This window comes from Echeneis naucrates, chromosome 16 (genome assembly GCF_900963305.1).
Source record: "Echeneis naucrates chromosome 16, fEcheNa1.1, whole genome shotgun sequence".
Classification (NCBI taxonomy): domain Eukaryota; kingdom Metazoa; phylum Chordata; class Actinopteri; order Carangiformes; family Echeneidae; genus Echeneis; species Echeneis naucrates.
The window spans coordinates 17,490,969-17,515,584 of record NC_042526.1 but is presented as its reverse complement, the minus strand read 5'-3'; the positions used below and the strand labels follow the sequence as shown (position 1 = coordinate 17,515,584).

Here is a 24,616-nt window from a genome sequence, read left to right as displayed (position 1 = left end):
TAAGGCTGCGTTTTGTTTACAGGTCAGTCTTGGCCGATCCAACATGGCGGCGGCGCTGACGTAAAACGCAGCGGCCCACCGAAGCACATTTCAACTGTTATACCTACCACATGGGACACCGCCCCCATCTCATAACCGTGACCCGTCCACCTGACCCCCAGAGGCGCTTCGTGTCGGCCCTGAAACTGCCGGCAGAGCTCGGTAGTTCCATATTTTGTGTTGAGGACGGTAATTTTTAAAACAGCTTCACGCACCTTGTGTTTGGTAAACGCCATTTTAATTAGTTTCCTCGCCACCTGTGAACTGCAGCGAAGGTAACTTTTAGCTAACTTTAGCTTTGAGCATGCTAAATAGCATATTTTTTTCTAGCTAATTCGCTTCCGTTTTTTTTAACAATTAGCCAACATTTACACAGAATTTTGTGCTGTTTTCAGTGAGGGCAGATCTCAGTTGTTATTTGGCTGCAATGCTGACTGCCGTGCGGTGCGTGCTGTCCAAGCTGGTGTCGCCGCTGTGGAGGACAGTGGAGGGGGACGGACAGGACACTTTTTGCGCCACTCCGGGTAAATGTTAATGTCTTATTAGCTGACTCTTAACTCACCGCAGCAGCTACACGCCGACATATGAAATGACGGGTTGGCTTTTGTCCATATGTCTCAGGCATGGAGGACATCCGCCACCTGCGGTACGGTGTGGTGACCCAGCTGTCTCAGGATCACGGCCTCATAGACGGAGCCGTCTACTTCAACAGCGCAGAGGTTTTGGGCGGGATCCGTTTGAAACAAGGCGATCTGGTAAACTGCATGGCAGTGAGAGATGGTGCTCAAGGGGGGTGGAGAGCTTTAAGGGTAAGTAAGTAAAACTTTTTTTGAGGCATACAGTTTTTCTTATATGTGCATCCTGCCAGGATTGACTCTTCAGCCCAGTGTGAATTAACCCTATTATTTGTTTACTGTTTACACCACTTTCAGTGTGCTTGCTTAGAAAATGTACTTCATGATAATAAGCTTCTTCAGACCAGGGCCATTTAATCTTGTCATTTAGGTGGAGAAGAGTGCAGATGTTTGGGAGGATGGGGGGAGAACCTCCATGGAAGCGGACAGTATGCGGCTGCGGCCTCTAATTGGCACAGTCACATCATTTGATGGAGATGGCGGCTACATAAACCAGACAACATACTTCCCACGCTGCACTCTTTGGGAAGGTATTGCTAATCGCTTCACTTGACACACTAAAATTGTGAATGTGACCTTCTTGACCACACAGTGCTCTTCATAAACTTAATCTCTTGCATACACCAGCAGTGGCCATAAAGCCTAACAAAGCATGTCTTATCTGATTTAACATCAACTGATATTTCTTTATATTTTTGTGGTAACCTCAAGACTGAGAGTGGGTTAGAAAAAGGCACAGGCGCACCAAAATTTACCATCACTTCTTTGATGGCTTTCTCTGCCTGCTGTCACATTTTGTATATCTTTCTCTGCTTTGTTTTAGGTTATGAGCCAATGAAAGGAGACTGGGTCCAAGCAAAATATTTTATCAATCCAAACCAGTGGACCACCCAGGCTCATTCTGTGGCCCCTTTACGCTATTGCCGCAGAGACCAGGTAATTGCATCAATGAAAGTTTTCTCCTGTTCCCACTTCACTCACTCACTCACTCATCTTCATCCGTATCCGGGTCACGGGGCTGCTGGAGCCAATCCCAGCTCACATCGGGCAAGGGGTGAGTTACACCCTGGACGGGTCGCCAGTCCATCGCAGGGCCCTATACCCACTTGTAACTGTTAAATGCTTTTTAATGCTTCACTTGTAACATGTATTGACTCTGAGGACATGAGGTAGCTATAAAGCTACTTCATGTTTCTCTAATCCTAACAAAACAATTGTTTAATCCTAATTCTATTGACCTCTTAATTTCTTTTGTCTGACTAAATAATTCCATGCCCCCCAGATTTGTGTGACCAGTGTGTATGGTAACAACGGAGTCGTGGAGGACAGTGTGTACTTCAGCCTTGACTCCCTACTGCTACCTGCTAACTACAAGCCTTCCCCAGGGCACCTGGTCAACCTGGTAATGGTGGAAAGCAGTCACTCAATCTACAATTGGAGGGCTCTGTGCATGGCACCCTGTCTTAAGAGGTATTAAGATAACATCAAATTTCATTCTGTTTACACAGAAATTTGTGTTGTATCCAGTTGGCAGATTTTACACTGACTGCTCGTTATGTTTCATATCAGAAATCTTAGGGCAACAACAAGGGCAACATTTAGCAGTTAAAATTATCACGAATCAGAGAGAGCATATTTGCTCTTGCAGTTCCACAGTACATAAACATTAAATACAAACAAAAGTAAAGAGTGGTGTGCAAAAAAACAGATTTCCAATTCTGACAAAAAATTTGACAGGACAACACAACCAGTTTGAATTCAAACCCATTTTTGTCCTAAATGGAACTATTCCTGTTGTTTTTAAAAGCTTTCAGATAATGCCTGAGGGTAGTTATTTTTGTCAGTAATCACAAGCTTACCATACATTATTGTGCAATTCCCTAAAGTGGAAACCAAATCCTCCATGTACAGGGTGAAAATCCAGTGCAGTTGTTACTTTGATGTTTGAATTTTTTGCAAGAGTAAACCGAGTCATAAACTTGAACTGCTGGCTCACTATTGCCCCCCCCCACGTTGAGGCAGCAGTACTGGCCTTTTTCTTGTGGCTTCATGTCAGATCAATGAGACTTAAATATTACAAACATACGAGAAATACATTGCCGAATGTTATGGAAATTAAGACGTATAATAAAAGTGTCTCCAAACATGATTATTTGATATATTAGAAACATGCAGAGAAATGGCAACATGCACATGCTCAATTCAGTTTGTGAGGGATTACACAATCTGGGGTGAGGCACGGCTCGTCACTGCCTCATCTCTCGTCTCTCCGTTGTATTTGAACAGGAAATACAGAATTGCAGCGATTTTTGACTATAAAAATTATCAAAACTTATAGGAACCACACTGAAATTGCATTAAAAGCACAGACCAGTGGAGAAACATTAATATTTTATTATTTCTTTTTTACTTCTCATGATGACTGACCGCACATCCATGGTTGTATCACAGGCTCCACAATTCTCTGTCCCACATTATATGCATCACATGACAGTAATGACCCAGATCATTGATTTAAAAACTCATGAAAATTAATAAAAGACAGATGATCAGTTTTGAGGTCTTGGTTCTTGTATTTTGTAGGACTGCCAGTTATTTTTGCAATTAAAATATCTGTTTGTTCAAATTGAAAAATTGGTGAACAGATTGACTGAAAGTGAATAAAGTAAGTGTATATTATATATTGTATATATAATATTTATATAGTGTATAAATATTTGTAATTTGATGTACTTTTTTTTTTTTTTTTGCTGCGGTGGGAGTCCCACTCCAACATATCTCCCAGAGACTGAACTCCAGAGCATCTTGGAAAACAAAGGAGAGCTGGATGTAACAAACTATGGGCAGTTTGGGCAACTGATGATTGGAGAAAGACGAGAGCTTGTGCTCTGGATACAGTGAGTGATCAAAAGAGAAAGGAAATATTTGCATATGTTTGGTTTAAAAAAAAAATAAAATAAAATAAAAATCTGCATCTCTGTTATAACAGAAACAAAGGCCCAGACACCCAAAAACTGAAATACTGTGACTTTGCTGGATGGGACTCACAAGAGCAATTCACCCTGGTTACTGTCAAGGGCTCCACACTGAGACAGAAACAACCGTTGCAAAAAAATGGCGCAGAATCTGCATGTATTATTGAGTCTGGTGAAAAACTGATCTCTGATGCTGAAGCAGGAAAAAATGTTGAACAGCTGAAGGAAAATAGCCATTCCTCTGGTGTAAGGAGGAAAGAAAGAGCGATGGATATTCCACCTGGAGAGAGGCTTTCTGTTGTTGTAGCCTGCCAAGCAAAGTAAGGTGCTTTTTAAAATCCTTGTTGTGGCAGGAGTATCAATAAGAGAAGTGTTTGCAAGAGTAATGCATCAAAAAGATCAATGTAGAATTATAAGCTTTTTTGTGTCATCTATTTTGGGACCTGCTTTCTTGCCATTTGCAATAAGCTCTACTTGTAAAGGTGTTAAGTGTATCTGTCAAGCTCTTGTTAGTATGTATTCTGAACAGCTGAAGTCCATGTGTGGGGAAATAATTCAGGAGCCTGGGAAGCTGCGCTGAACTGCTGTTGCTGCACTTCACCGCCTTCACCATTGGGAGGCGCCTAGAGGTCACTGTGGTAAGCGAAGAGGAGAACCTGCTGCAGCCCTCTGTGCCCTACACTCAAAGTGATGCCCGTCCGGTCCCAACAGGTCTGAGTCATGTGATCACTGTTGCCGCTCCAAAAGACAAACCAAGGTATATGATGATGCTGATGTTCCGTATTGGCACTTAATTTTCTATAAATGGACAGTTAAGTATTATTTTTTTGCCTGTAAGGAGATCCTGTTTTCATGTTTCTCTAAAATATATCATTGTTATAGAACATGCACAAACCAAATCTTTCATTAAATATCAGTACAATTAACTGCACTTATCCCTTTTGTATTTTTTGGTGGCATTGCTATCTATGTGCCTTTGGAATATGAGCTATAATTTATACAAGATTTATTAACTAGTCAGCTCTTGTTTGACATTACCTTTTCCGCTTCTAGGGTCATGAGGCGACGACTGCCAAACTTTCTACCAAATTACCCGGTGCCTATGGCTTTAAAGCACTGTGTCGATGGACAAGGTGACGTGCTGGTGGTTCAGCCAAGTCTAGGAGAGGTGAGCATGCTTAAATTGAAGTGAAGCTGCCTCTAAATCAGATGTATTGATTATTGGCGTATCAAGGGGGCTATCAATATTTACTTTTTAGTCTTTAAAATTAAATTGCATCTTATCAAAGGAGTGAAATGCTTGGCCAGTTTAGAGAATAACAGTTGATGCAAGAGTTCTGTTCTTAATTTTCCCTGGGGGGGGGGGGGGGGGTTTACTTCAGGGATAGATGGACATATTACCTTGTCCTCCATCTGATGTGTCTGTATTCTCAGGTGCTATCACCGTCCAACATGTGTTCACGCTTTTCGACCCTTCTCTGGCTGGAAGAGCTGCATGCGGAGAAGGAACTGAGAGAATTCACAATCACTGGAGCCCTTCTGAGGAAAGGAGCTGTCTACCTGCACTTGGAAGTCCTTGGGTTGGCTGAAGGCAGACCCAGTCTCAATATAGGTGAGCAGGCCTCAAGTCTTTTTCTTCATTAATGCTGGAATACTGCAGACATTCATCTCATTTTTTTTTTTGTGTGTACATGGAACACAAGCCTGAACAAGCTTTCTCTACAGGTGACAAAGTAGTGCTGAAGAAACCACTAAGTGATGGTTTGGTAATAGAGTGCATTAGTTATGTGACAGAGGTACAGAGCTATTCAATACTGAAGCATATTTTATACTCTGCATAGTCAAACATAAATGCTCCTGAAGTATAGATTAATTCCTGCTACTCTGTGTCTTTGACACAGATCCATGATGAGAATGTGAGTTTAAGAGTGAACTCAGAGTTTCAGCGCAACTACTTTGGAGAGCCACTTGATGTCGAGTTCTCTTTCAACCGGTCAGTATTAAAATAATTTTATATTTGCTCAGTGTTGCTTTTATTTTTCAATATGAAATAAGATGCCATGTTTTATCTGACCAATTTTGCTGGTAATATGGAAATATTTACTGCTTGCATTTCTAGAATAACCATGAGACGGTGCCATAATGCACTTGACCAGACGAAAGAGTTTGGGGAGAGTAAGCAAAGGCTTTATTTAAATTGTTAAAATGTCTATAGCATGTGTTTCATGGAAGTTTAAGAAAGACATTCATTGACATTGACACAAAATTGGCTGCAGAGGGAGCTGTTTATCTTGTACCTCCTCCTGTAGTGAGCTAGTTATGCTTCCACACGTTTTACTTTCCCAGTTGTATTCCCTTTCACAAATTCTTATCAATCATTTTGACATAGTAGCTTTACAGTTGTTGAATAGACATTATCAATTAAATATTAAGTTACCTAGAGTGGGCTTACTTTTCATTGAGAAAGCATATGTCTGGTTTTAATTTATATTGAGACCTTTACCAATGTTTTATGACAATTCATTTTCATGTTATTGTGCAGTTCTCTTCCCCTCTAGAGTGACTCCAAAGACCCCACAGTGGACAGGAAAATGGATGGAGGAGCCAGACCAAACCACAACAATAGAGGATAATGAGGTGAAAGCCAGAATAATAGACATGAATGTCTCGTTAGTCCCGTTTTTGAGTAATTGCAACTCTATCTGAAAACCAGGCTTCCACTGTGGAAAATGGAAAGGATTCAAGCATTTCCATCGACATGAAGTCAAAGGCCACACAGACTAAAAATACAGGTATATATTTCCATTTGCAGCTTTGCTTTATATAACGTCAAATAGAATTGTTTACTCTGAATGACAATTGTGTAATTACTCCCAGATGGTAGAGTGCTGTCCAAACCCCTCCCCAACAAAGGACATTTTTTTAACCCCGACCTAAACCCCCCTCAAAGAGAGGCAGTGAAGAGGATCCTGGAAGGAGAATGTCGGCCCATTCCCTATGTGCTGTTTGGACCTCCAGGCACTGGAAAGACAATCACCCTCATAGAGGCCATATTGCAGGTACATACATGCAAGCTTGAATATAGAATTATAAAAAAAAATTTATAATCTCGTCATCCTGTAATTGTGCTAATGTGCATTATAATAATGATGAAATGCCAAGGAATGGAGGGTGATCCTTTTAAACCTATTTGTTCAATTTATTTATCTGGTACCTAATTTTATTTATCTATTATCATTCTGTGATGAAATTAGTTAAGTTAAATAGTCTGAAAATAATGATATTGATGGGAAACTTGACAACAAATTACACTGTTTGTCAGTCTCATCTTCAGGAGAATGGCACATTTGGTCGCCTGTAATTTCTCTTATGTTTATTTCCAACATTAGGTTTATCACTTTGTTCCCAGTAGTCGGGTACTTGTTTGTACTCCTTCCAACAGCGCTGCTGACCTCATCTGCATCCGCCTGCATGACAGTGGTTTCCTGGATGATGCAATTTTGGCCCGTGTCAATGCATCTAGTAGGCAGGAAGAGGTACTGAATGTTAGGTCTAAAGTTCACTGCTGTTTTATCTATGATCAAGAGAAATTGTTCAAGTTCCAGGTCTGTAGAGATGCCATTACCACCATGTGTAGTGGTACAATTTTTAGTAATCCCCCATTTTCTTCCTTTTTAAATGACTGTTATGTTTATGTTACATGCTGTCTGCATCCACTTTTGGCATCTTGTGTTTATCCAATAAAATTCAAGTGCCATGTTGACATGACTATACTTCTCCCTAGTCTGTCCCAGAAGTCCTGAGATCCTACTCAAGGGCAGGAGAGGATATCCGTCATGCCTCTTTTCACAGGATCGTTGTCAGCACCTGCTCCAGCGCTGGGATGTTCCACAATATAGGACTACAGTAAGGGCCAGGCTGTATTAGGTTGAGGTTCATAATTTATATCACACTATAGATTCAGTTTATTATCTGTGAAATTGTTTCTCCTTAGAGTGGGACATTTTACCCATGTGTTCTTGGACGAAGCTGGCCAGGCCACTGAGCCAGAGTCCCTGATTCCCATGAGCCTTTTATCAGAAAGAGATGGGCAGGTCAGCATCAATTTTACACATGCCAAAAATATTAAATCCTGAAAACTAGTGTGCGCTACCGTTGTCCTTTTTTTGTTTTGTTTTTTTTTTCCTCCTTCTTTTTTTTTTTTTTTTTTTAACTAACTTCACCTAGGTTAAAGCGATATCAGATTTAACTTTTCTGTTCTTTACTTCATGCCTTTGGTTTTAAATGTAACAGATATTTATCCATGTTTTCTTTCTTTCTCCCGCCCCCCGTTTAGATAGTGCTAGCTGGAGACCCCTGCCAGTTGGGTCCAATAGTGAAGTCCAAGCTGGCTGCTAACTTTGGCCTGGGAGTGTCTTTGCTGGAGAGGTTGATGGCCAGCCCATTGTACTGCAGACATGACTGGGGATACAATCCTAAACTGGTTGGTGCACTGAATTCAAAAATCTATATTTTAAGGTGTTCTTTTGGAAGAAGTGTTATCTTGACAAATGTCCACATGCTGTGACGATTTTTGTGCTGTGTTTCCCATGGTGAAGCATATACACTACATTGCCAAAGGTATTTGCTCACCTGCCTGGACTTGCATATGAACTTTCACTACTCACAATAAATGAGGGATATTGTTATTTACATGATTGCTTTTCCTATTTGGTCTGAATTTTAATGAAATAAGTAAAAGTTCCTTTTGATATTACTAATAATGAATGAGAGGAAACACCATTTTCATTAGTTTAATATTTATTACCCCAAAAATGTAGACAATAACAAGGATAGCCCCAAATAACAAAAATTGACAATGTTAGTAGCGGGTGTTTCCACCATTTGCCGCGGTGACAGCTTGACAGCGACGTCTCATGCTCCTCACTAGCCTCATGATGCTGTTCTGAGGCAATGCGTTCCACTCTTCCACAAGTGCCACACGCAGTTCTGCCAGGTCACGTGGGGGTGGGGTACGATCATCCAGTCTCTGCTTCAGCTGGTCCCAGATGTGCTCTATGGGGTTCAGGTCAGGGGACATTGCTGGCCATACCATATGAGGCACTCTGACTTCTTGAAGTTGAGCTGTGACAATTCTGGCACGATGTGGTGGAGCATTATCATCCATGAACAGAATTTTGGGGGTGTGCTGGCGGAATTGGGGGATGACGATGGGTTCTATGATGTCTCTGAGGTAAGAACGTGCAGTCACAGCTCGACTTCAGGAACTCGGAGTGCCTCATATGGGGGAGGAGTGTGTTTATGGGAATATTCTTTCAGAAGTGTATTTCTGAGGTCACACACAGATGTTGGATGAGAAGGCCTGGTTCTCAGTCTCCTCTCCAATTCATCCCAAAGGTCTTCTGTCGGGTTGAGGTCAGGGCTCTGTGCAGGCCAGTCAGGTTCATCCACACCAAACTCTCCCATCCATGTCTGTATGGACCTTGCTTTGTGCACTGGTGCACAGTCACACTGGAACCCAAATTGTTCCCACAAAATTGGGAGCATGGAATTGTCCAAAATCTCTTGCTATGCTGAAACATTCAGAGTTCCTTTCACTGGAACTAAGGGGCCAAGCCCAGCTCCTGAAAAATAAACCCACACCATAATCCCCCCTCCCCCCTCCACCAAACTTTATACTTGGCACAATGCAGTCATCCAAGTAACATTCTCCTGGCAACCGCAAACCCAGACTCGTCCATCAGATTGCCAGATGGAGAAGCGTGATTCATCACTCCAGAGAACATGTCTCCACTGCTCTAGCTGCAGCGTGCTTTATGCCACTGTATCCAACGCTTTGCATTGCACTTGGTGATTTATTGCTTGGATGCAGCTGCTCACCCATGAAGCTCTCTATGCAATGTTCTTGAGCTAATCTGAAGGCCTTGGCACACTATGTGCCTCAGCATCTGCTGACCCCGTGCCATCATTTTACGTGGCCTACCATTTTGTGGCTGAGTTGCTGTCATTCCCAGTCGCATCCATGTTGTTATACCACTGACAGTTGACTGTGGATTAATTAGGAGCAAGGAAATTTCACAACTAGACTTGTTGCACAGGTTGCTTCCTATCACAGTACCACAGTGGAATTCATTGAGCTCCTGAGAGCGACCCAGTTTTTTCAGTGTTTGTAGAAACAATTTGCATGCCTAAGGACTTGATTTCATACACCTGTGGCCATGGAAATGATTGGAACACCTGATTTAATTTATTTGAATGGGTGGGTGACTTTTGCGTGCATAACAAACCTGGTTTTTATTTGCTACAGGTGACAAAGCTGATCTACAACTATCGTTCCCATGAGGCCTTGCTCACGCTGCCTTCCAAGCTATTTTACCAGGAGGAGCTGTGTTTCAAAGCACACAGGGCCATAGTAGACTCCCTCTGTCAGTGGAAAAACCTGCCCAAAAAAGGCTTTCCTCTCCTCTTTCATGGTGTCAGGGTACTGAAAAATTTTCAGAAATCATTTGCCACTTTTGCTGGTCTTGTCTACTTTAGCATGAATTTTAATATTTACATCCACAATGAATTTCCAGTATAATTATTATAGGTTCACTCTAATTGCTGCTAATATTTGATTGTTTCCTTCAAATTAGAAGATGCAACTCAATACTCTGTATTGCAGTGATTTTTGCTGTGCTTTAGGGAACAGAAATGAGGGAAGGTAACAACCCATCATGGTTCAACCCAGGGGAGGCTGTACAGGTCATGATCTACTGTTGCCAGCTGGCCAAGAAGCTCTACAACCCTGTCCATGTGTCTGACATTGGGATCATTGCCCCCTACAAGAAACAAGTATGACTGAGCAGTATAGAGGCGTGACAATAGTATTATATTTATATCTCAGAAGATTAAATAAACAAAACAAAAAACTTAATAATGCTAAGATTAGTTTTTTAAGTGATCCACATTGTATATTATAATCTAATCCCTGTTTTCAATATCACCCCTCAGTGTGAGAAGATTCGAGTGCTACTCGGTAAAGTTGGCCTCTCGGACATCAAAGTGGGCTCAGTGGAGGAGTTCCAAGGACAAGAGTTTCTGGTCATCATCATGTCTACGGTAGGAAGAAATTAAATTTGGATAAAGAATGTGCTTTCCTCTGAATGAGAGGCCTTTTTTTTTTTCAACTACTATAATGATGTTTAGAGTCTGTACAGGTACGCAGCACATTTGTGGATGATGTCATGCATTTAAATACTATCTTAAAAAATAAACAATGTTGTGTGCAAAGGCATCTATAGACCAAAAAAAAAAGAAAAAAATTCTAATTACTTTAATGCCCCCATTTGGCCAACTGTATTTGTTGGTTGCAATTGTAAATCTTTGGCTGCTGAGTTGTTCATTGTTTCTGAGATGCTCAAAGAGAGAAATTCTTGGAGTGCAGAAATGCACAACTAGCTTGTAAATTGATTTACTACTTTAAAATGATGGCGCAAAGGTGCAAACTTGACAACTCTTTCAACAATTTGTGCTTGCCACTTGATTTTTAGTAGAGCTCATTGATATCATCATGATTAGGCTGCATTGTCCTGCTCATCTTTTACATTGTCTGTAACACTGGGAAACAGTAATGCAATATGTCCTCGTGATTTTATTCTTCTAATTTTGTCTTCAGTGATAAAAATTGTAAGTTTTATTATTCTGTTACAACTCAAATGTTTTTATGGGTGAAAGAATATGCATTAGGGGCTGCAATAAAGAAATAAAACCACCAAAAACAACCTAAAATTTTTTTATTGTTATTGATCATTACTTTGCCATATTCTGCCTTTATTCACTCTTTGATAATATAGGTGCGCTCAAATGAATCAGTACAGAGCAGTGATTTGCAGGGTGCACTTGGCTTTCTGGCCAACCCCAAGCGCTTCAACGTAGCCGTCACTCGTCCCAAAGCCCTGCTCTTAATTGTTGGAAACCCCCACATTCTCATCAGGGTAAGTTACAAGTCCCTCTATTTGATCATTGTAAACTACTATAAAGTGTCTTTTTGTTGATTATTTACATATTTAAAGTGATTTAATTCTCTCCAGGATTCATGCTTCAGGGCTCTGCTGCAGTACTGTTTCATCAATGGGGCATATGTGGGCTGTGACCCCCCTCCCTACCTAAGAGAGTCTCAAATGTAAGAAAACTCATTAATGTAATGGAAATTTACACTCAGAGGTCACATTGTTAGGTACAACTATACAATAACTACACTACTTAGGAAATTTAGTATTAAAAAGTAAAAATTGTGTTCAGATCACATCCCTTGCAGACCATGAGCTCATTTTTGTTCTGCACGTCTCAACAGGTTTCGCTGCTACTCTCACCGCACAACACTGTAGCCTACACCACCCCAGCATCACAGTTCTTTGTACTTGAGTTATCACTTTGACATGCTCTGTTACGAACAAACAACTTAGGAGCAATTCAGGATACAAATGGCTGTTCAGGACATAATTCGTTTTTAAGTTGGGGAGTAATAGTAATGCTCTAATAATTGTGGCAATGATTTTGTGACCATCATTTATTTATTATCATAGTAGTCAAAATGATAGCATTGCATGCTTGTAAAATTCTTTCCTCCTATGTGGACATTGGTGAAGATAAAATTACCATTTAATATGAACAATGTTAAGGTCTTTCTAAAGTAGTCTTAATATATGTTTCAAGATTTGAGAAATTTAATTAACTTGTTTTAATTTGTGTTGCTTTTATACAAATAAGCAGAAAAACTGAATTTTTTCTGTTCTTTTTTTCTCCTCTGCATTAATCAAATAATTTTCCCTTTTTTCCAACAGAGTGGCAGAGGACAAAAGAAGTACATGAATGACATGGTCGTGGATGGTGTACCTCAGCTCCTGACACTTATTTTTTTTTTCTCTTTGCATTTCCTTGGCTTGTCGCTTTATTGACAATTTTCATGGTGACGTGAGAAATTTCTTGTTTCTGTGAAATCCAACCTCAGTTCCACTCGGGGGTAGAAATAAAGATGACGTATGTATATGGCACAATTAGTTCTCTGTTCTGTGATTATTAAGATGACGTGCTTCACTGTGCATAAGATTTTTTCAATTTAACTGTCACAGAATATTGGTAAATTATTTTGAATTGCTTTATAGCAGTTATACAGTGCATCTGCCAAGACTGTACACTCATGCTTTTAAAATGGTTTGATTGGAATTGGCCCTATTTTTAAAAGCAAATTTCCTGTGGTTTAATATCAGCTCTTTCTTGCAGAAAAAGAAACTGGATACAACACAACACTTGCATGTGAAGTGCATTCCCCGGTTTCGCATACTGAGTCGATCCACAGATGTCTGCAGTTTCCGGGGGCAAGTTGTCTGCACACCTCGGCGTGGCAGTGTCTGCCCACAAGGCCCGGAGACTGGATGTGACAATTGAGTGCTACTGATAGTCTGCACAGGGACTGTCAGTCCTGCTGGAGCCCAGCAGGATGGAGTAAGTGGAGGTAGGGTGTGGGGGGGGGGCGGGGGGGTTAGGCAGAAAGAGGGAGAGAGGAAAAAGCAAATGGGGGTTCAATCTCTCAAGTTAATGAGTCTCTTATGTGCAGGGAGGAGACAGCTTTTATCTGAGTTTGCTGTGCTGTAAGGGAGCCTGACTCAGACACCCAGCCCCCTCCTTTCCTTCCCAATCCCTCCTCTGTCTTTGATGTATGTCTCAGGTGTTTGTTCTGGTCTCTGCCAACAAGAGTGTGCTGTTGAAAATATATATACAATATGCATGAGAACATGCCACTTGTATAATAGACAACAAGAGTACCTAAAAACAGTCTCTTTTGTTGTTGTTGTTGTGTTTTTTTTTTTTTAAGCGGAAGGTGATGCATGAATACTTGAGATGAGAAAGTCCTCCAGTGATGTCTTTTAATGTTGGTGTATGAGCAGTACTGCTGACTCTGCTCAGAATACTTGATATTCACCTCAAAATTCATATGTGCGAAACAGAAATCACTTCCAGATCCCTGCCATGGTGTGCTATTGTGAAGTTGTTTCATCACTTTTTTTTTTTTTTTTATTGTTTTATGATTAAATTATAGAAATATAAAAATCTTGTCCCTTGTCTCTCCTAAATTTACTTTTTAAAACTGAGCTCTGCAAGCTCATAGAAATGGGTGTAGATTTTATTTTATATAATTTAATTATTTCCCTTTTGCTGCAATAACAAAAGTTGAATAGTACAATATTATACTTTTTTTTTTTCTCCCCCTCCTTCCCCCCTGCTGTCATCTCAAAATCTGCCTCAGTCCTAGAACCAGTGACTGAAGCAAGCAGAAGGACTTTTTTTAGTTTGTACAAGAATGGCATTACCAAGGCAGGTTATCAGTCGAAACAAAAGCTCAATTCTTTGAATTGATGAAGGTATGGCCAATGAGGTCTTAGATTTCAGTTTCATAAAAGTGAAGTCACTTGTTGACTGGAAAATCTGTGAGTTGCAGCTCAGACCTTAATAGATTTGTGTTTACTATTTATTCTGTTTTTAGTTTTGATGGGATTTGATTTGTTACTTGGCTATGAGTGCAGCTCTTAGAACCCAGCTGGGAGACCTCTCGTTTTAATCTCACGGATCCCCTACAAATTTCCTTGAACAATTTTCTGTCTTCCATTGTGTAAGAATTCTGTCTGTTGATGTGTTTTCAAAGTGCAAAGACACAGTTCTGTGATGGTGATACTTGGACATATGTCCACAGCTACTAAATTAGAGTAGGATACTATGCACCAGTAAAGAAAGCAATAATGAAGTAAGATCCAGTAATTACAACTGTACTCTGTTTTTTGTTTTATATATTTCCATGCTTCTTAAAAGTATATAACCTAGTAGAATTTTGGCTGGATTTTCCACTGTATGTCTGTTTGACAGACAGGTGCCCATCCACTCAACTCAAAACACTATCACCATCTTGTTAAGTGAGCCAGGGGTAGGCCACACATTACCAAGACAGACACAGTGTCTACAGGGCAGCCATTAGGCCCAACAACAAACCCCTGCTGGGCTCCTGGCAGGGGGAGCTTGTTAAATGTGTGGCCTCATTGTTCTCCCAAATTGGTCTGTGACTCTAATTGCCCAGTTAGTCCCCTCTTATGGACTCTACTCGTCTGACTGGAACCAGCCACCACTCAACAGATCTGGCTGTAAAAATTGGCTTAGCAGCGGCTGATGGTGGCCTCTGGCTGGCTACGACTGTAGTCCTTGCTCCAGACAGGGGTGGTATAAACTCCCAGAAATGGAAGTGGGGGCCAATCAGAATAGACTTTACTGTGGCATGTCTGAAGCCACAATGGCTGTGACAGGCTGAGTGGAAAAGAGACCTCTGATTCATGGGGGTAAGCTCTCAAAAGGCCCACAGGCATCAATCCCAGATACACATCTAAATCTGGAGACAGACGACATCCAAACAAATCCGATGATGCTGTAATGTAGTCCTGTTGTTTGAGTGAGAGGCCAAAACACAGACTGAGAGAAATGAGACAAATCAGCACTTATGTCTGTGCCCCTGGTTTGCAAATCTGGATGGGATCTCTGGTCTGTTGAACGGTGTGTTGGCATGTTGGTATTGAGAAAGCAGATGTACAGATATACTGTAATTAACAATTTTGATTGTCTAGTAAAGAAGTAAAGATTTGATGAATACGGAACCTCAACATTTGTAGGGAAATGTCAGCAGCGTTTTTACATGTCATATGAGTACAATGTCCAGGAAGTAGCTGATGCTGAAATGTCTTTATTTGCTGCATTAAATAGATGAACAGAAAGTGATGTGGCTATTGTATTTTGCATCTGGGTCTGCGTTTGTGCTATTGTGAGATCAAAGAGTAGAAGAGACACTGCTTTGCTAATGGGAACTCTCAGGCTTTGGGGATGAAACCCTTAAGTTAGCACCCAGGAATACATGAAAGAGACTAACAATATGAAGGAGGTTATCTGTCTACAAGCACCTCAGCTAATTTTCAGAAATTCATTTGGTTGTTTTTAAATGGCGTACAAGTGATGTTTTGAACAAAATTGGTCATTGACCTTTGAGGTTAAGTGAAGGTCACTGTTGCAGATTGCGCAAATGGCGGATATCCTGCAGTGTTTGTGGTCACGTATACTTTACTAAAAGTTTAAATTTTAAACTTGCTTTCCGTGAGGCTTTCATATTATTCTTCTTACTGTATGGACTGTAATAGCCAATGATAAAGATTCAATCCTCTATGCCTGGGCTTCATAAAGGAAAGCTGGTCTGTGATCGCCATTGTACCCCCCCACCTCCCTCCCCCCTCCACACCCACACCCACCCTCCAACTGCTTGCTGCCCCCTCACTGTCTGGAGTCATCACAAAACAAGCCGTTGTCTCCAAACACATCGTCTCTGAGTCTTTGATAGGTAGTTGATAACAGACTTACAGACTGATGGGGCTGGCTTACCTTGCTGTATATAAAGCCAGCCGCAGCAGTTATAAAGCCATTCGATGACTGCGTGGTCTACTGACAACAAGCAGCCTCAGCAAAAGCTTTGGCATTGTCCCTGTGGATTTCTCTGGATTTTCTCTGTGAACTTGTCAGCATGGTCATTTTCTTCACTGTGGCTCTCCTGGCTGTGGCCTCCTCTGTAATGGCATTTGACATGGGTCAGTCCACTCGTTGTGTGGCCATCCCCAACCAGATGAAAGTCTGCAAAGATGTGGGATACTCTGAGATGCGACTGCCCAATTTCCTGGGCCACAGCAACCTGGAAGGCGAGGTGGTGCCACGCTCAGAGGACTGGAGGCCATTGCTGCAGACGGGCTGCCACCCTCAAGCTCAGGCCTTCCTCTGCTCCCTCATTGCCCCTGTCTGTCTTGACACGTAAGGACATTTTCCAAATCCTGTTGTGATGCTCATTTTATTTTCTGAAAAATGTACCCCCTTACAAATATGTGTTAGGGGGAATCTTTTAAATGACATGTCCATTGTTCTTGTATGAATGATGTATTCATTGTTTGACATCTTGTCTCTGGTTCCCTCAGTTTTATCCAGCCCTGCCGTAGCCTCTGTGTGGCAGTTAGGGACAGCTGTGCCCCGGTTCTCGCCTGCCAGGGTCACCCATGGCCTGAGGCTCTTGACTGTGACCGCTTCCCTGCTGAGGAAGACATGTGCCTTCCTCCCCATGCAAAATTTAGTCACTTTGCAAAAGGTAAGGAACACAAGCGGACCATTAAATGCTATATTACTGTGTCCCTCTGTCCTCAGTTCACTCAACTCCAATTTGGAAGTCCTCAATTCAATGGAATACATTGTAATGTGGAATTATATTTTTATCACAGACTTACCTAAACCTGCTTGCCAAAACTGTCCGTCTGTGGAAGATGCTCCTGCAATGAAAACTGTCTTGGATGCTTTTTGCCAGCATGATTTTGGTAAGCTCAGAATATCTTCAGAATGCTTTGTTTGTTAATTCACTTGATTGTGTTGAATTTTCCAACCCAGAGGATCATCATATCTTTTTTTCTATTCTTCTTTGCAGCTGTAACTGCCAAATTTCATCGTCGTCGCCTCCCAATCGGAGAGCCAGAATTTGAGGTGGATGGCCGGGTTGAGTTTATCCGTCAGGGACCCCTGCTGCCCTACGATACTCAGCACCTAATCCAACAGTGGCTCCTCATCAACCTTAGATGTGCAAATGTTCTTGTGCGCCCTGGAAGGTCACAACTTTACGTGCTGACCGGTTCTGTGCAGCCTGACGGCACTCTTGCTCTCATTCGTCTCTTTCCTTGGCACAAAAAAGATACAAACATTGCGGTGGCTACTCGCAAATGGAAGCACCACAGATGTTGAATGGACTAATAATTGAGAGCTCTGAATCAAAGTGTAGAGTAACTTTAAAGCTTGTATGATTCCACACCTAACATACATGATTTTACACAAAATTAAGGAGCATTTTTGAGATGGAAAGTTTGTTGTTGTTGCGTTGGGAGTTTTAAAAGTAAGATAAATGGATATAGGAACAAAAGCTGAACTCAGCTGCACATCTACACTCTTTGCTTCCTACTGTAGCTCACCATCTCATCTTTACTCTTACAGCACAGTAATAGAATGCACTCAAACCTGTAAATAGTATTAATAAATGTAAATAGATTCTATTTTCTATAAGCATATTGCTGTATTTATGACATCTTTTTATGTGACTCTTATGTGGAAAAAGATGACAATAAAACATTTGCTCTGTGAAATATTTTTTTTTCATTTCTTTCCAGTTTTTTGGCAAATTATTGAAATGGCAAAGAGCAAGAGTCGTGAGCAGATCCTTTATATCCATTGCCTTCTTTGCTGATGACTCATTTCACTACGAGATGGCACTAAAAGAGAACTAGTGTGCTATTCTGTTTGCATTGCATTTACTAACTGGTCTTTCCATTAGTGGAAAGTGGCGCCTCATACACGGCCAGGCTCTATAGAATGACTGGCATTGATCAGACTATGTAGCACTAATGAGAAGATCACTCACTTTACATTTGAATAGCCTTGCTTTCACTGCCAGGCTTAATAGTTCCAGTTAGGCTTTTTCAACCATAGACCTATTCAATACTGCTATCACAGTACTGCTCATTTTAATGTTGTACCAGACATAGATAATGAGCTGTCTTGTAGTTTAAAATAAATGTTAAATGCTTTTAGTTTTCCCTCTTGGGTGTTAATTATCTCTGATTGATTTTCTTTCATGGGACAGGCCTTCCCTCTGGGGACAGATGACTCATCATTCACATTTTCTACATGTTATACTTCTGATTGCACTGCTAAAGCAATAAGAAAAAAAAAAAAAGATTTACTCTGATTTAAAAAAGGTTTCATAGTTTTGATCTATGTTTTTCTGCAGACAGTCTCAATTTGTTGTGTTCTCATTCTTTCTCACAGTTGACAGAAACACAAAGTTTTTACTGTCATGTTTATTTTAATTGACATTCTACAGCATGCAGGACCTTATCCGCCTGGATTAGTTTTATCTACTATCGGCTGAGCAGATGAGCAGGCGAAGCGTATCACATGAGGAAAATGGTGTTTTTCTTTTCTTTTTTTTTGGTCCTCTTTAAAGCAATTTGTTACATCAGTAGCGTCATCACTGTATGAGTTAGCCTCCGCAAGAGTAACTCTGGCGGCAGAAGAGCTCTTCTCATCATCTGGAGTACCACTGCCCAAGAAAAAAAAAACATGAAAACAGGTAGGAAGGCAAAAGGTAACATCAAATAATCAACTTTTAATTTAAGGCAATGTTATACTTGCTCACCTAACATATTCTTTTTTCCACAGTTTGGTTAGCTGCCTATACACTGGTGTACCTGGAGGTTTCAATGAGGGTTGGCGCTGCCCCACTCTGTGCATATGGACAGGCTGGATGCCAGGTTCCCACCCTGGCAGAAATCTTTGACAGGGTCATTCAACAGTCTTCAAGAATGCATGGAATCTCCAGCGATCTGCACTCTGAGTTTGTGAGTCTTTTTTTTTTTTTTTTTTTTTTTAAATCACAGATATTGACAAGACATTGTGATTCCTTCAATCCCCATCAATCATTTTTGCTTCAGTTTTATATCTGATATTACTGTGTGTGATACCTGTTTCTCTCTTTGCAGGAGCAATATTTCTTTCCCAGCAAGAACCTGATAGGGACGGAACGGAAATGCCACACATATGCCATACTAACGCCAGGCGACAAAGAAAATGCCCAAAGAGTGGGAGTGAGTGTTAACATTGTTAATATACAACTCATCAGAGGTGTTATCAATGCAATTTTTGCACCGTGCCTGGTACCAATCAAGTTATTTTAACAGTTCTCTCATTTGCAGCGGGAACAACTGACAGGGGTGATCCTGAAGCTTCTGGAGGCCTGGGGCGACCCCCTGTCACAATTCTACCAGAGCATGTCCCAGGGTCAGAATCAAGACTTCAACTACTACAGCTCTGAAAAGGCACTTGAGATCAGCGATATGGTGCATGAGCTGAGGGATGGAGTGGAAAAAATGGCTGACAAAGTAAGGAGGACATTTAAAATAGAGATGTGAAATACAATTTGAACCAATTCTGTGTTTGCTTCTGTGACATAATATATATGTTTTTTCATAGATTCCTTTAAATAATAAATTACACAGCTTTAGTTTTGTTTGTCTCCCTCAGATGAAGCTATTGGGAGTGCTCGGGAACACAGTGGGTTACATCTCTCCGGAGACTTTGGTCCCGTCTTCTGCTTTTTCCTACTACAAACGAGGATATCTCAACTCAGTGGACCATCATGACCTGCTCTACTGCTTCCGCAGAGACTCCAACAAAGTCAGAAATTATCTCCGTATCCTGAAATGCACCACCCTTCCTGGGTTGGATTGTTAATAGTGATAGCAGAAAAGCAGAGTGTAGTATTATCAATCATTATGACTAAATAACAATCCATTGCTAGAACTATTCACCCTTCTCTAAGTTTCTGTGCTTTCATTCATTGCAATGGATTTAATTTCATGTGTGAATATTAAAATGTACAAAAAAAATAAAATAAAATAATACTAATAAAAGTTAATCTTCATTATTGTTTTTGTTTTTAACTTCTTACAGCAAGGAAAAACTCAATGTTTACCTTAAGTGTATGTCAGTATCACAGCAGGAATAAGTAAAGTGGAAATCTGGGTTCATTTAAACACTTTATTTACAGTTGATCTATGCATTCAAGATTGTGAAAAAAGGTATTTACAATTTGACCTCAAAGGGGATTTGGAGTCTGAGAAGAACAGTATTAATATAAAGCTTGCCAAAACACGAAATGTGGGATAAAAAGTGTAATTTGTAAATGCAGTAAATGAAATGACTAAGACTTGCCTTTAACTAATTGCAATTCCAATTGGAGAGGGGGAATCTTTCCTGGAAAGATGTTTCAGTGAAATAACCATGAAATTGCTTACTGGCGCCAGTGAAATGCAATAAGATGACTGACCAAGCAGTTGAAACTAATTACATTTATGATGCAACTGCACAGTGACATACACTGAGAGATGAGTTAATATTATCAGTGTTAGTTTTCACAGACGGCATATTCCATTTAGACATTTTTGAACACAGCCCCGTACTGTAGCTTTTTATGACACTTCTGTGGAAGTGAGAAAGTCTCTGGATTACTTTCTACTCATTACAGTCCCTCATGTGTCCCTGACACTCCTATGTGATGGTGATCTCTCTGTTTTTGCTTCGGTATAATTCTGTGATGGTTCTTCCTCTTCCTGAGCAAGGCCTCTGGCCATGAGCTCATCCATTGGCGAGCGAGTATTATGGACCTCCTTCTCTTTACAGTTTCTCCACTTCATTCGACGGTTCTGGAACCAAATCTTCACCTAAAGCATATGGAGAGTGGAGGAGACATATTAGGCATTTTCTGGTCTACATGAATTACTAGCTAGCTCTAGGAAGGGCTGTTATTTTTGCACTTAAATATCTTCTAATTTTGATTGAATTGCCAAAGATTTGGCACATACATTCATGGTTGCTAGACACAGAATCCTACAGACTTGAATCACCCCCTGACTTTTTCCAGAGCTAATGTGAAAATCCCATTTGTGTTTCTGGGTTAAATATCTGAAGTACATGAAGGTTATAAGGTGCCATCATAAGTCGAACATTAAAGTAAACATTAAAATCTGTTGAATTGGGGAGAGGTTTAGGTAATTCACACTGGATTACCTGTGACTCCTTCAGACTGAGATCCGCCGCCAGCTTGTTGCGATCTGTCTTGCTGATGTACTTCTGTCTCCGGAAGGTTCTCTCCAGCTCCTTCCGTTGTTCTTCAGAGAACACAGCCCTCCTAAGGATCCCTCTGCGAGATTTAGGGCTTATATCAGCAGCCCACATTCGAATATTTGCTCCCTCTGAAAGATAGATAGAAAGAGAAAACAAAGACGTGTTGACCCATACTGTTATGCTAACATCTTGACTTTTGTATGGGTCATTGATTTTTACTGTCAGTGGTGAATTGTGTGGCTCTGGGCCATGTGCAGGTTGTCACTATCCTAAAGTAAAGTGTAGCTTCATATGCAAATGTTTAGAAAGGGTGCAAGTAGCAGTCTGGTGAATGGAAAGAGCTAAATTAAAGATTAAGCTGTCACATAATTTATAGGTAAATTATTCATGATTTTAATAGTTTTCAGTTACTAAATCTGATTCTATCCAAATCATGTTGTATATTTTACCAGCTATTACCACATTGCCTACCTTTTCAAACCAAACTGATGGTTGTTTTTTGTCACACTCGCTTTATCATACAGCCGTCTTTCTATTTGCCAAATTTAACAAACTGAGGGTGACTAAAGAGAATAGAAATCCATTTTAGCTGAGAAAAAAGGGATTTGGTGACCTGTGAGGAGCAATCCCACGCTGCTTCACTCACAGGTGCACACACAACAAAAGTCAAGTGAAACAATTTATCCAATCCATTCAAAGTTGCCTTTTTAATCTGTACGACAAATCTGCACATAGACCACCTCGAGGGAGCATATAAGGGGTTTGGACATGCTTCTCACTTCTCTATTGGGACTCAATGGCTTTCACTTAAATAGCTGATTACCAGGTCATTCCTGGGCAACGTGTGTGTCTACCCTAGTGGGCCAGCTATAGAGCCCTGTGGGACACCAACAATAGAGCTGTTCAATGGAAATACCATTACTCGATGGCTCAGTGGCCCAACACTAAATCTTTTCACTTGCAGGTATGAAGCCAGTTTGTATGTGAAGATGAGCTCGAATAAGTCTATAAAAGTCACTTTCATTGAATGCTTTATGTCCTAGTCAAGAGGTCTCCAATGGGCAGGAATGAGCGTTGAAGGACAGGAGAAAGGAGGGGGGTCAGCGAACCAAGCTCTTTAGCCACACAATGGTCGGGGGATGTTCCTGGTCCAACCCTCTTCTGCAGAGAAATGGGCAAGTTTTTTGTGCTTGGCAGGGTTCATTGCTGCAGTGAAAAATTGCAGTGAGGTCGCGTGTGGATGGTGGAGTGAATGTGCCAATTGGTCACGGCCAGACTTGGCATTGTTGTGTTGCTGGGCACTGTGGGAAAGTGTCAACCTACTAAGAGGACTCCAGGGACCTGTGGGATGAAGGCGCTCTGATTTGTGCTCTCTTCCACAATTCTTGACAAGCGTCATAGGATGCTGAAATTAATAACTTCCAGTGCAAAATAATAAACATGACAGCTGCTAGGCTTAATCATATTTATAGTACAATTAGTCTGCTGAACAGAAGTCCTAAATAACAGGCAGCAAAACAGTTTAAGCACAATTCAGTGAAATAAAACTCAGGTGCAATTGCAACAATTTCAGTCTGAAAATTAAACATGAAACTGCTGGGATTCACTACCGAGCATATTAATGTGTTGAAAAAAATACTTGATGTCAAAACAGCCTGCCTAAGTCAGCAGTAACAATTCGCACCTGGTAATTGTAATCGTAATATGACAGAAGACAAGATGTTTATTAGCTCTGCATATTTGCGCTGGTAAAAGTCTGTATTTGCAAGTACAAAATAGGGGGCCCCTGGGACTCTTAAAAGCCTTGCAACCCACCCCTCTTCCCCATCCCGAACAGCCGTGAATGGTTATGAATAGAGCTCTGCAGAGTTGAGCGGAGAATTAGCTCTTTGGCATTGCATCAGTAATTAGCTGTGGAGAGCATGAGAGACCCTGCTGCTAATGCTTAGAGAGTAGCTGAGGCATTGCTGATGAGGCATAAAACACTCACTGGAGAAGACATGAGGGGGGCTGGACCCACCGCAGCATGCCAGCAGATACTGCGGGCTCCGCAAGAAAATGCTGCTCAGCACACCTGCAAAGTTAGATAGGGACAGTCAGCTATGTGCCATGAATAATCTTCAGTAGATTCTACCTGCAGTGCTGCATTCCTTAAAAAAATGTTAGATTCCTACCTCATACCAGCTGTTTTCTTCTTCCCTACAATTTAAATCAATGCTAAGCTTTAGTTTATATGTTGCTTATATGATGCTTTTATTAATTAGCTTTCAATAGCAACATTTTAATTCTAGAGATGGGAAAAGGGATTAATTGTTAGACTAGTGCTGAAGTCTTAATACTGAACAGGCTGACATATTTCTTAAGTTTGAATGTAGATGTTTTGTTGAAATATTGACTTTACTGTTGCTCAAGATACAAAACATTTGCAGTTTCATTTTTTATTGTTTAATTATATTTCTAATGAAATGTTATGGGTATTTTTTAGTTTTATTTCACTTCACCAAATAGTGAAGGAGAAATCACAATTTTATTTTTATGAATAGTAAATATTTAGTTCAAAGGTTATGTTGACGAAATTATTTACTTTAATTTGGTCTTAAGTAATATGTGACTGAAAATTCTGTGCTCTAAAATGCCAAGCTCTTAAATAACTTTATATATATATAATGTAATAACCTACATTACCAACTTCATCAGTGGCATTGTCAGCTCATATAATCCTTTTAACAGAAATTTTGATTTCTGAATCATTTCCATTCTGAAATGGAAAAAGTTAACTTAACTTAAACACCATTTATTATTTTACTGGCTTGAATGTTACAGTTTAAAGCAAGAAATAAAATATTTTGGAACAAAACTAATAGTCATTGTGTGAAGGTTGTAGCCTCACACTTCAAAATCCTTGATATAATCCAGACATTTTGGATTTTGCAACCACATAACGAAAATCTAGTTACCTGAGTGGGGCAGGAGCGGTCCTCCCAAGTCTTTCACCTGTTGAGGACTCTGGGCTTGATTTTGAGAGAGTCTGTTCTCGAGGCCCCAGCTTCTCGTCGGGTGCTCATAAGCTGCTTGTCTCAGGTGTCCACCTGTCGTTCCCTCTGAGTCGGGTGAAGATGTCTGCAGCAGATTGTCAATGAGGAAACTTTTTCCAGAGCTGCCGAAGCCTGGTAAAGCTGGAGGAGAACCGGCCAT

General features: G+C 40.7%; 4 protein-coding genes across 4 annotated transcripts; 3 read left to right on the top strand and 1 right to left on the bottom strand.

The window, feature by feature from the left end:
- Positions 1 to 240: 240 nt before the first annotated feature.
- mov10l1 (Mov10 like RNA helicase 1) lies at positions 241 to 13,052 on the top strand. Its single transcript, XM_029523505.1, has 28 exons — positions 241 to 314; positions 435 to 563; positions 661 to 848; positions 1,045 to 1,204; positions 1,498 to 1,610; positions 1,957 to 2,144; positions 3,437 to 3,571; positions 3,664 to 3,777; positions 3,883 to 3,969; positions 4,209 to 4,406; positions 4,703 to 4,817; positions 5,084 to 5,261; positions 5,375 to 5,445; positions 5,551 to 5,642; positions 5,769 to 5,824; positions 6,192 to 6,286; positions 6,363 to 6,441; positions 6,527 to 6,708; positions 7,039 to 7,185; positions 7,434 to 7,555; positions 7,644 to 7,743; positions 7,986 to 8,132; positions 9,957 to 10,130; positions 10,334 to 10,483; positions 10,643 to 10,750; positions 11,485 to 11,625; positions 11,722 to 11,813; positions 12,475 to 13,052. The coding sequence occupies exons 2-28, from the start codon at positions 467 to 469 to the stop codon at positions 12,500 to 12,502; spliced, it is 3,357 nt and encodes a 1,118-aa protein (XP_029379365.1). The 5' UTR covers positions 241 to 314; positions 435 to 466; the 3' UTR covers positions 12,503 to 13,052.
- A 2,475-nt stretch (positions 13,053 to 15,527) lies between these two features.
- Positions 15,528 to 17,741, top strand: szl (sizzled). Its single transcript, XM_029523484.1, has 4 exons — positions 15,528 to 16,519; positions 16,681 to 16,847; positions 16,978 to 17,070; positions 17,178 to 17,741. Exons 1-4 carry the CDS (start codon positions 16,239 to 16,241, stop codon positions 17,486 to 17,488), a joined length of 852 nt encoding a protein of 283 aa, XP_029379344.1. The 5' UTR covers positions 15,528 to 16,238; the 3' UTR covers positions 17,489 to 17,741.
- A 1,118-nt stretch (positions 17,742 to 18,859) lies between these two features.
- On the top strand, positions 18,860 to 20,029 carry LOC115056249 (prolactin-like). Its single transcript, XM_029522541.1, has 5 exons — positions 18,860 to 18,869; positions 18,959 to 19,137; positions 19,279 to 19,383; positions 19,492 to 19,677; positions 19,820 to 20,029. The coding sequence occupies exons 1-5, from the start codon at positions 18,860 to 18,862 to the stop codon at positions 20,027 to 20,029; spliced, it is 690 nt and encodes a 229-aa protein (XP_029378401.1).
- A 797-nt stretch (positions 20,030 to 20,826) lies between these two features.
- dbx2 (developing brain homeobox 2) lies at positions 20,827 to 24,616 on the bottom strand. The gene is made up of 4 exons (XM_029522540.1): positions 24,379 to 24,616; positions 23,412 to 23,495; positions 21,365 to 21,549; positions 20,827 to 21,018 (listed from the first exon to the last, which is right to left on the bottom strand). Exons 1-4 carry the CDS (start codon positions 24,614 to 24,616, stop codon positions 20,827 to 20,829), a joined length of 699 nt encoding a protein of 232 aa, XP_029378400.1.

What these genes read in the sequence shown, in the direction of transcription:
- mov10l1 (XM_029523505.1), top strand. Translation starts at nt 467, where the DNA reads ATGCTGACTGCCGTGCGGTGCGTGCTGTCCAAGCTGGTGTCGCCGCTG. An exon ending in TCATAGAGGCCATATTGCAG is followed by an intron (nt 6,709 to 7,038) that starts GTACATACATGC and finishes TTCCAACATTAG; the next exon opens with GTTTATCACTTTGTTCCCAG. An exon ending in TTCCACAATATAGGACTACA is followed by an intron (nt 7,556 to 7,643) that starts GTAAGGGCCAGG and finishes GTTTCTCCTTAG; the next exon opens with AGTGGGACATTTTACCCATG.
- szl (XM_029523484.1), top strand. Translation starts at nt 16,239, where the DNA reads ATGGTCATTTTCTTCACTGTGGCTCTCCTGGCTGTGGCCTCCTCTGTA. An exon ending in GCCCCTGTCTGTCTTGACAC is followed by an intron (nt 16,520 to 16,680) that starts GTAAGGACATTT and finishes TGGTTCCCTCAG; the next exon opens with TTTTATCCAGCCCTGCCGTA. An exon ending in TTTTTGCCAGCATGATTTTG is followed by an intron (nt 17,071 to 17,177) that starts GTAAGCTCAGAA and finishes TCTTCTTTGCAG; the next exon opens with CTGTAACTGCCAAATTTCAT.
- LOC115056249 (XM_029522541.1), top strand. An exon ending in AAAATGCCCAAAGAGTGGGA is followed by an intron (nt 19,384 to 19,491) that starts GTGAGTGTTAAC and finishes TCTCATTTGCAG; the next exon opens with CGGGAACAACTGACAGGGGT. An exon ending in TGGAAAAAATGGCTGACAAA is followed by an intron (nt 19,678 to 19,819) that starts GTAAGGAGGACA and finishes TGTCTCCCTCAG; the next exon opens with ATGAAGCTATTGGGAGTGCT.
- dbx2 (XM_029522540.1), bottom strand. Translation starts at nt 24,616, where the DNA reads ATGGCCGGTTCTCCTCCAGCTTTACCAGGCTTCGGCAGCTCTGGAAAA. An exon ending in ACCGCTCCTGCCCCACTCAG is followed by an intron (nt 23,496 to 24,378) that starts GTAACTAGATTT and finishes CTAACTTTGCAG; the next exon opens with GTGTGCTGAGCAGCATTTTC. An exon ending in TCAGTCTGAAGGAGTCACAG is followed by an intron (nt 21,019 to 21,364) that starts GTAATCCAGTGT and finishes CATATGCTTTAG; the next exon opens with GTGAAGATTTGGTTCCAGAA.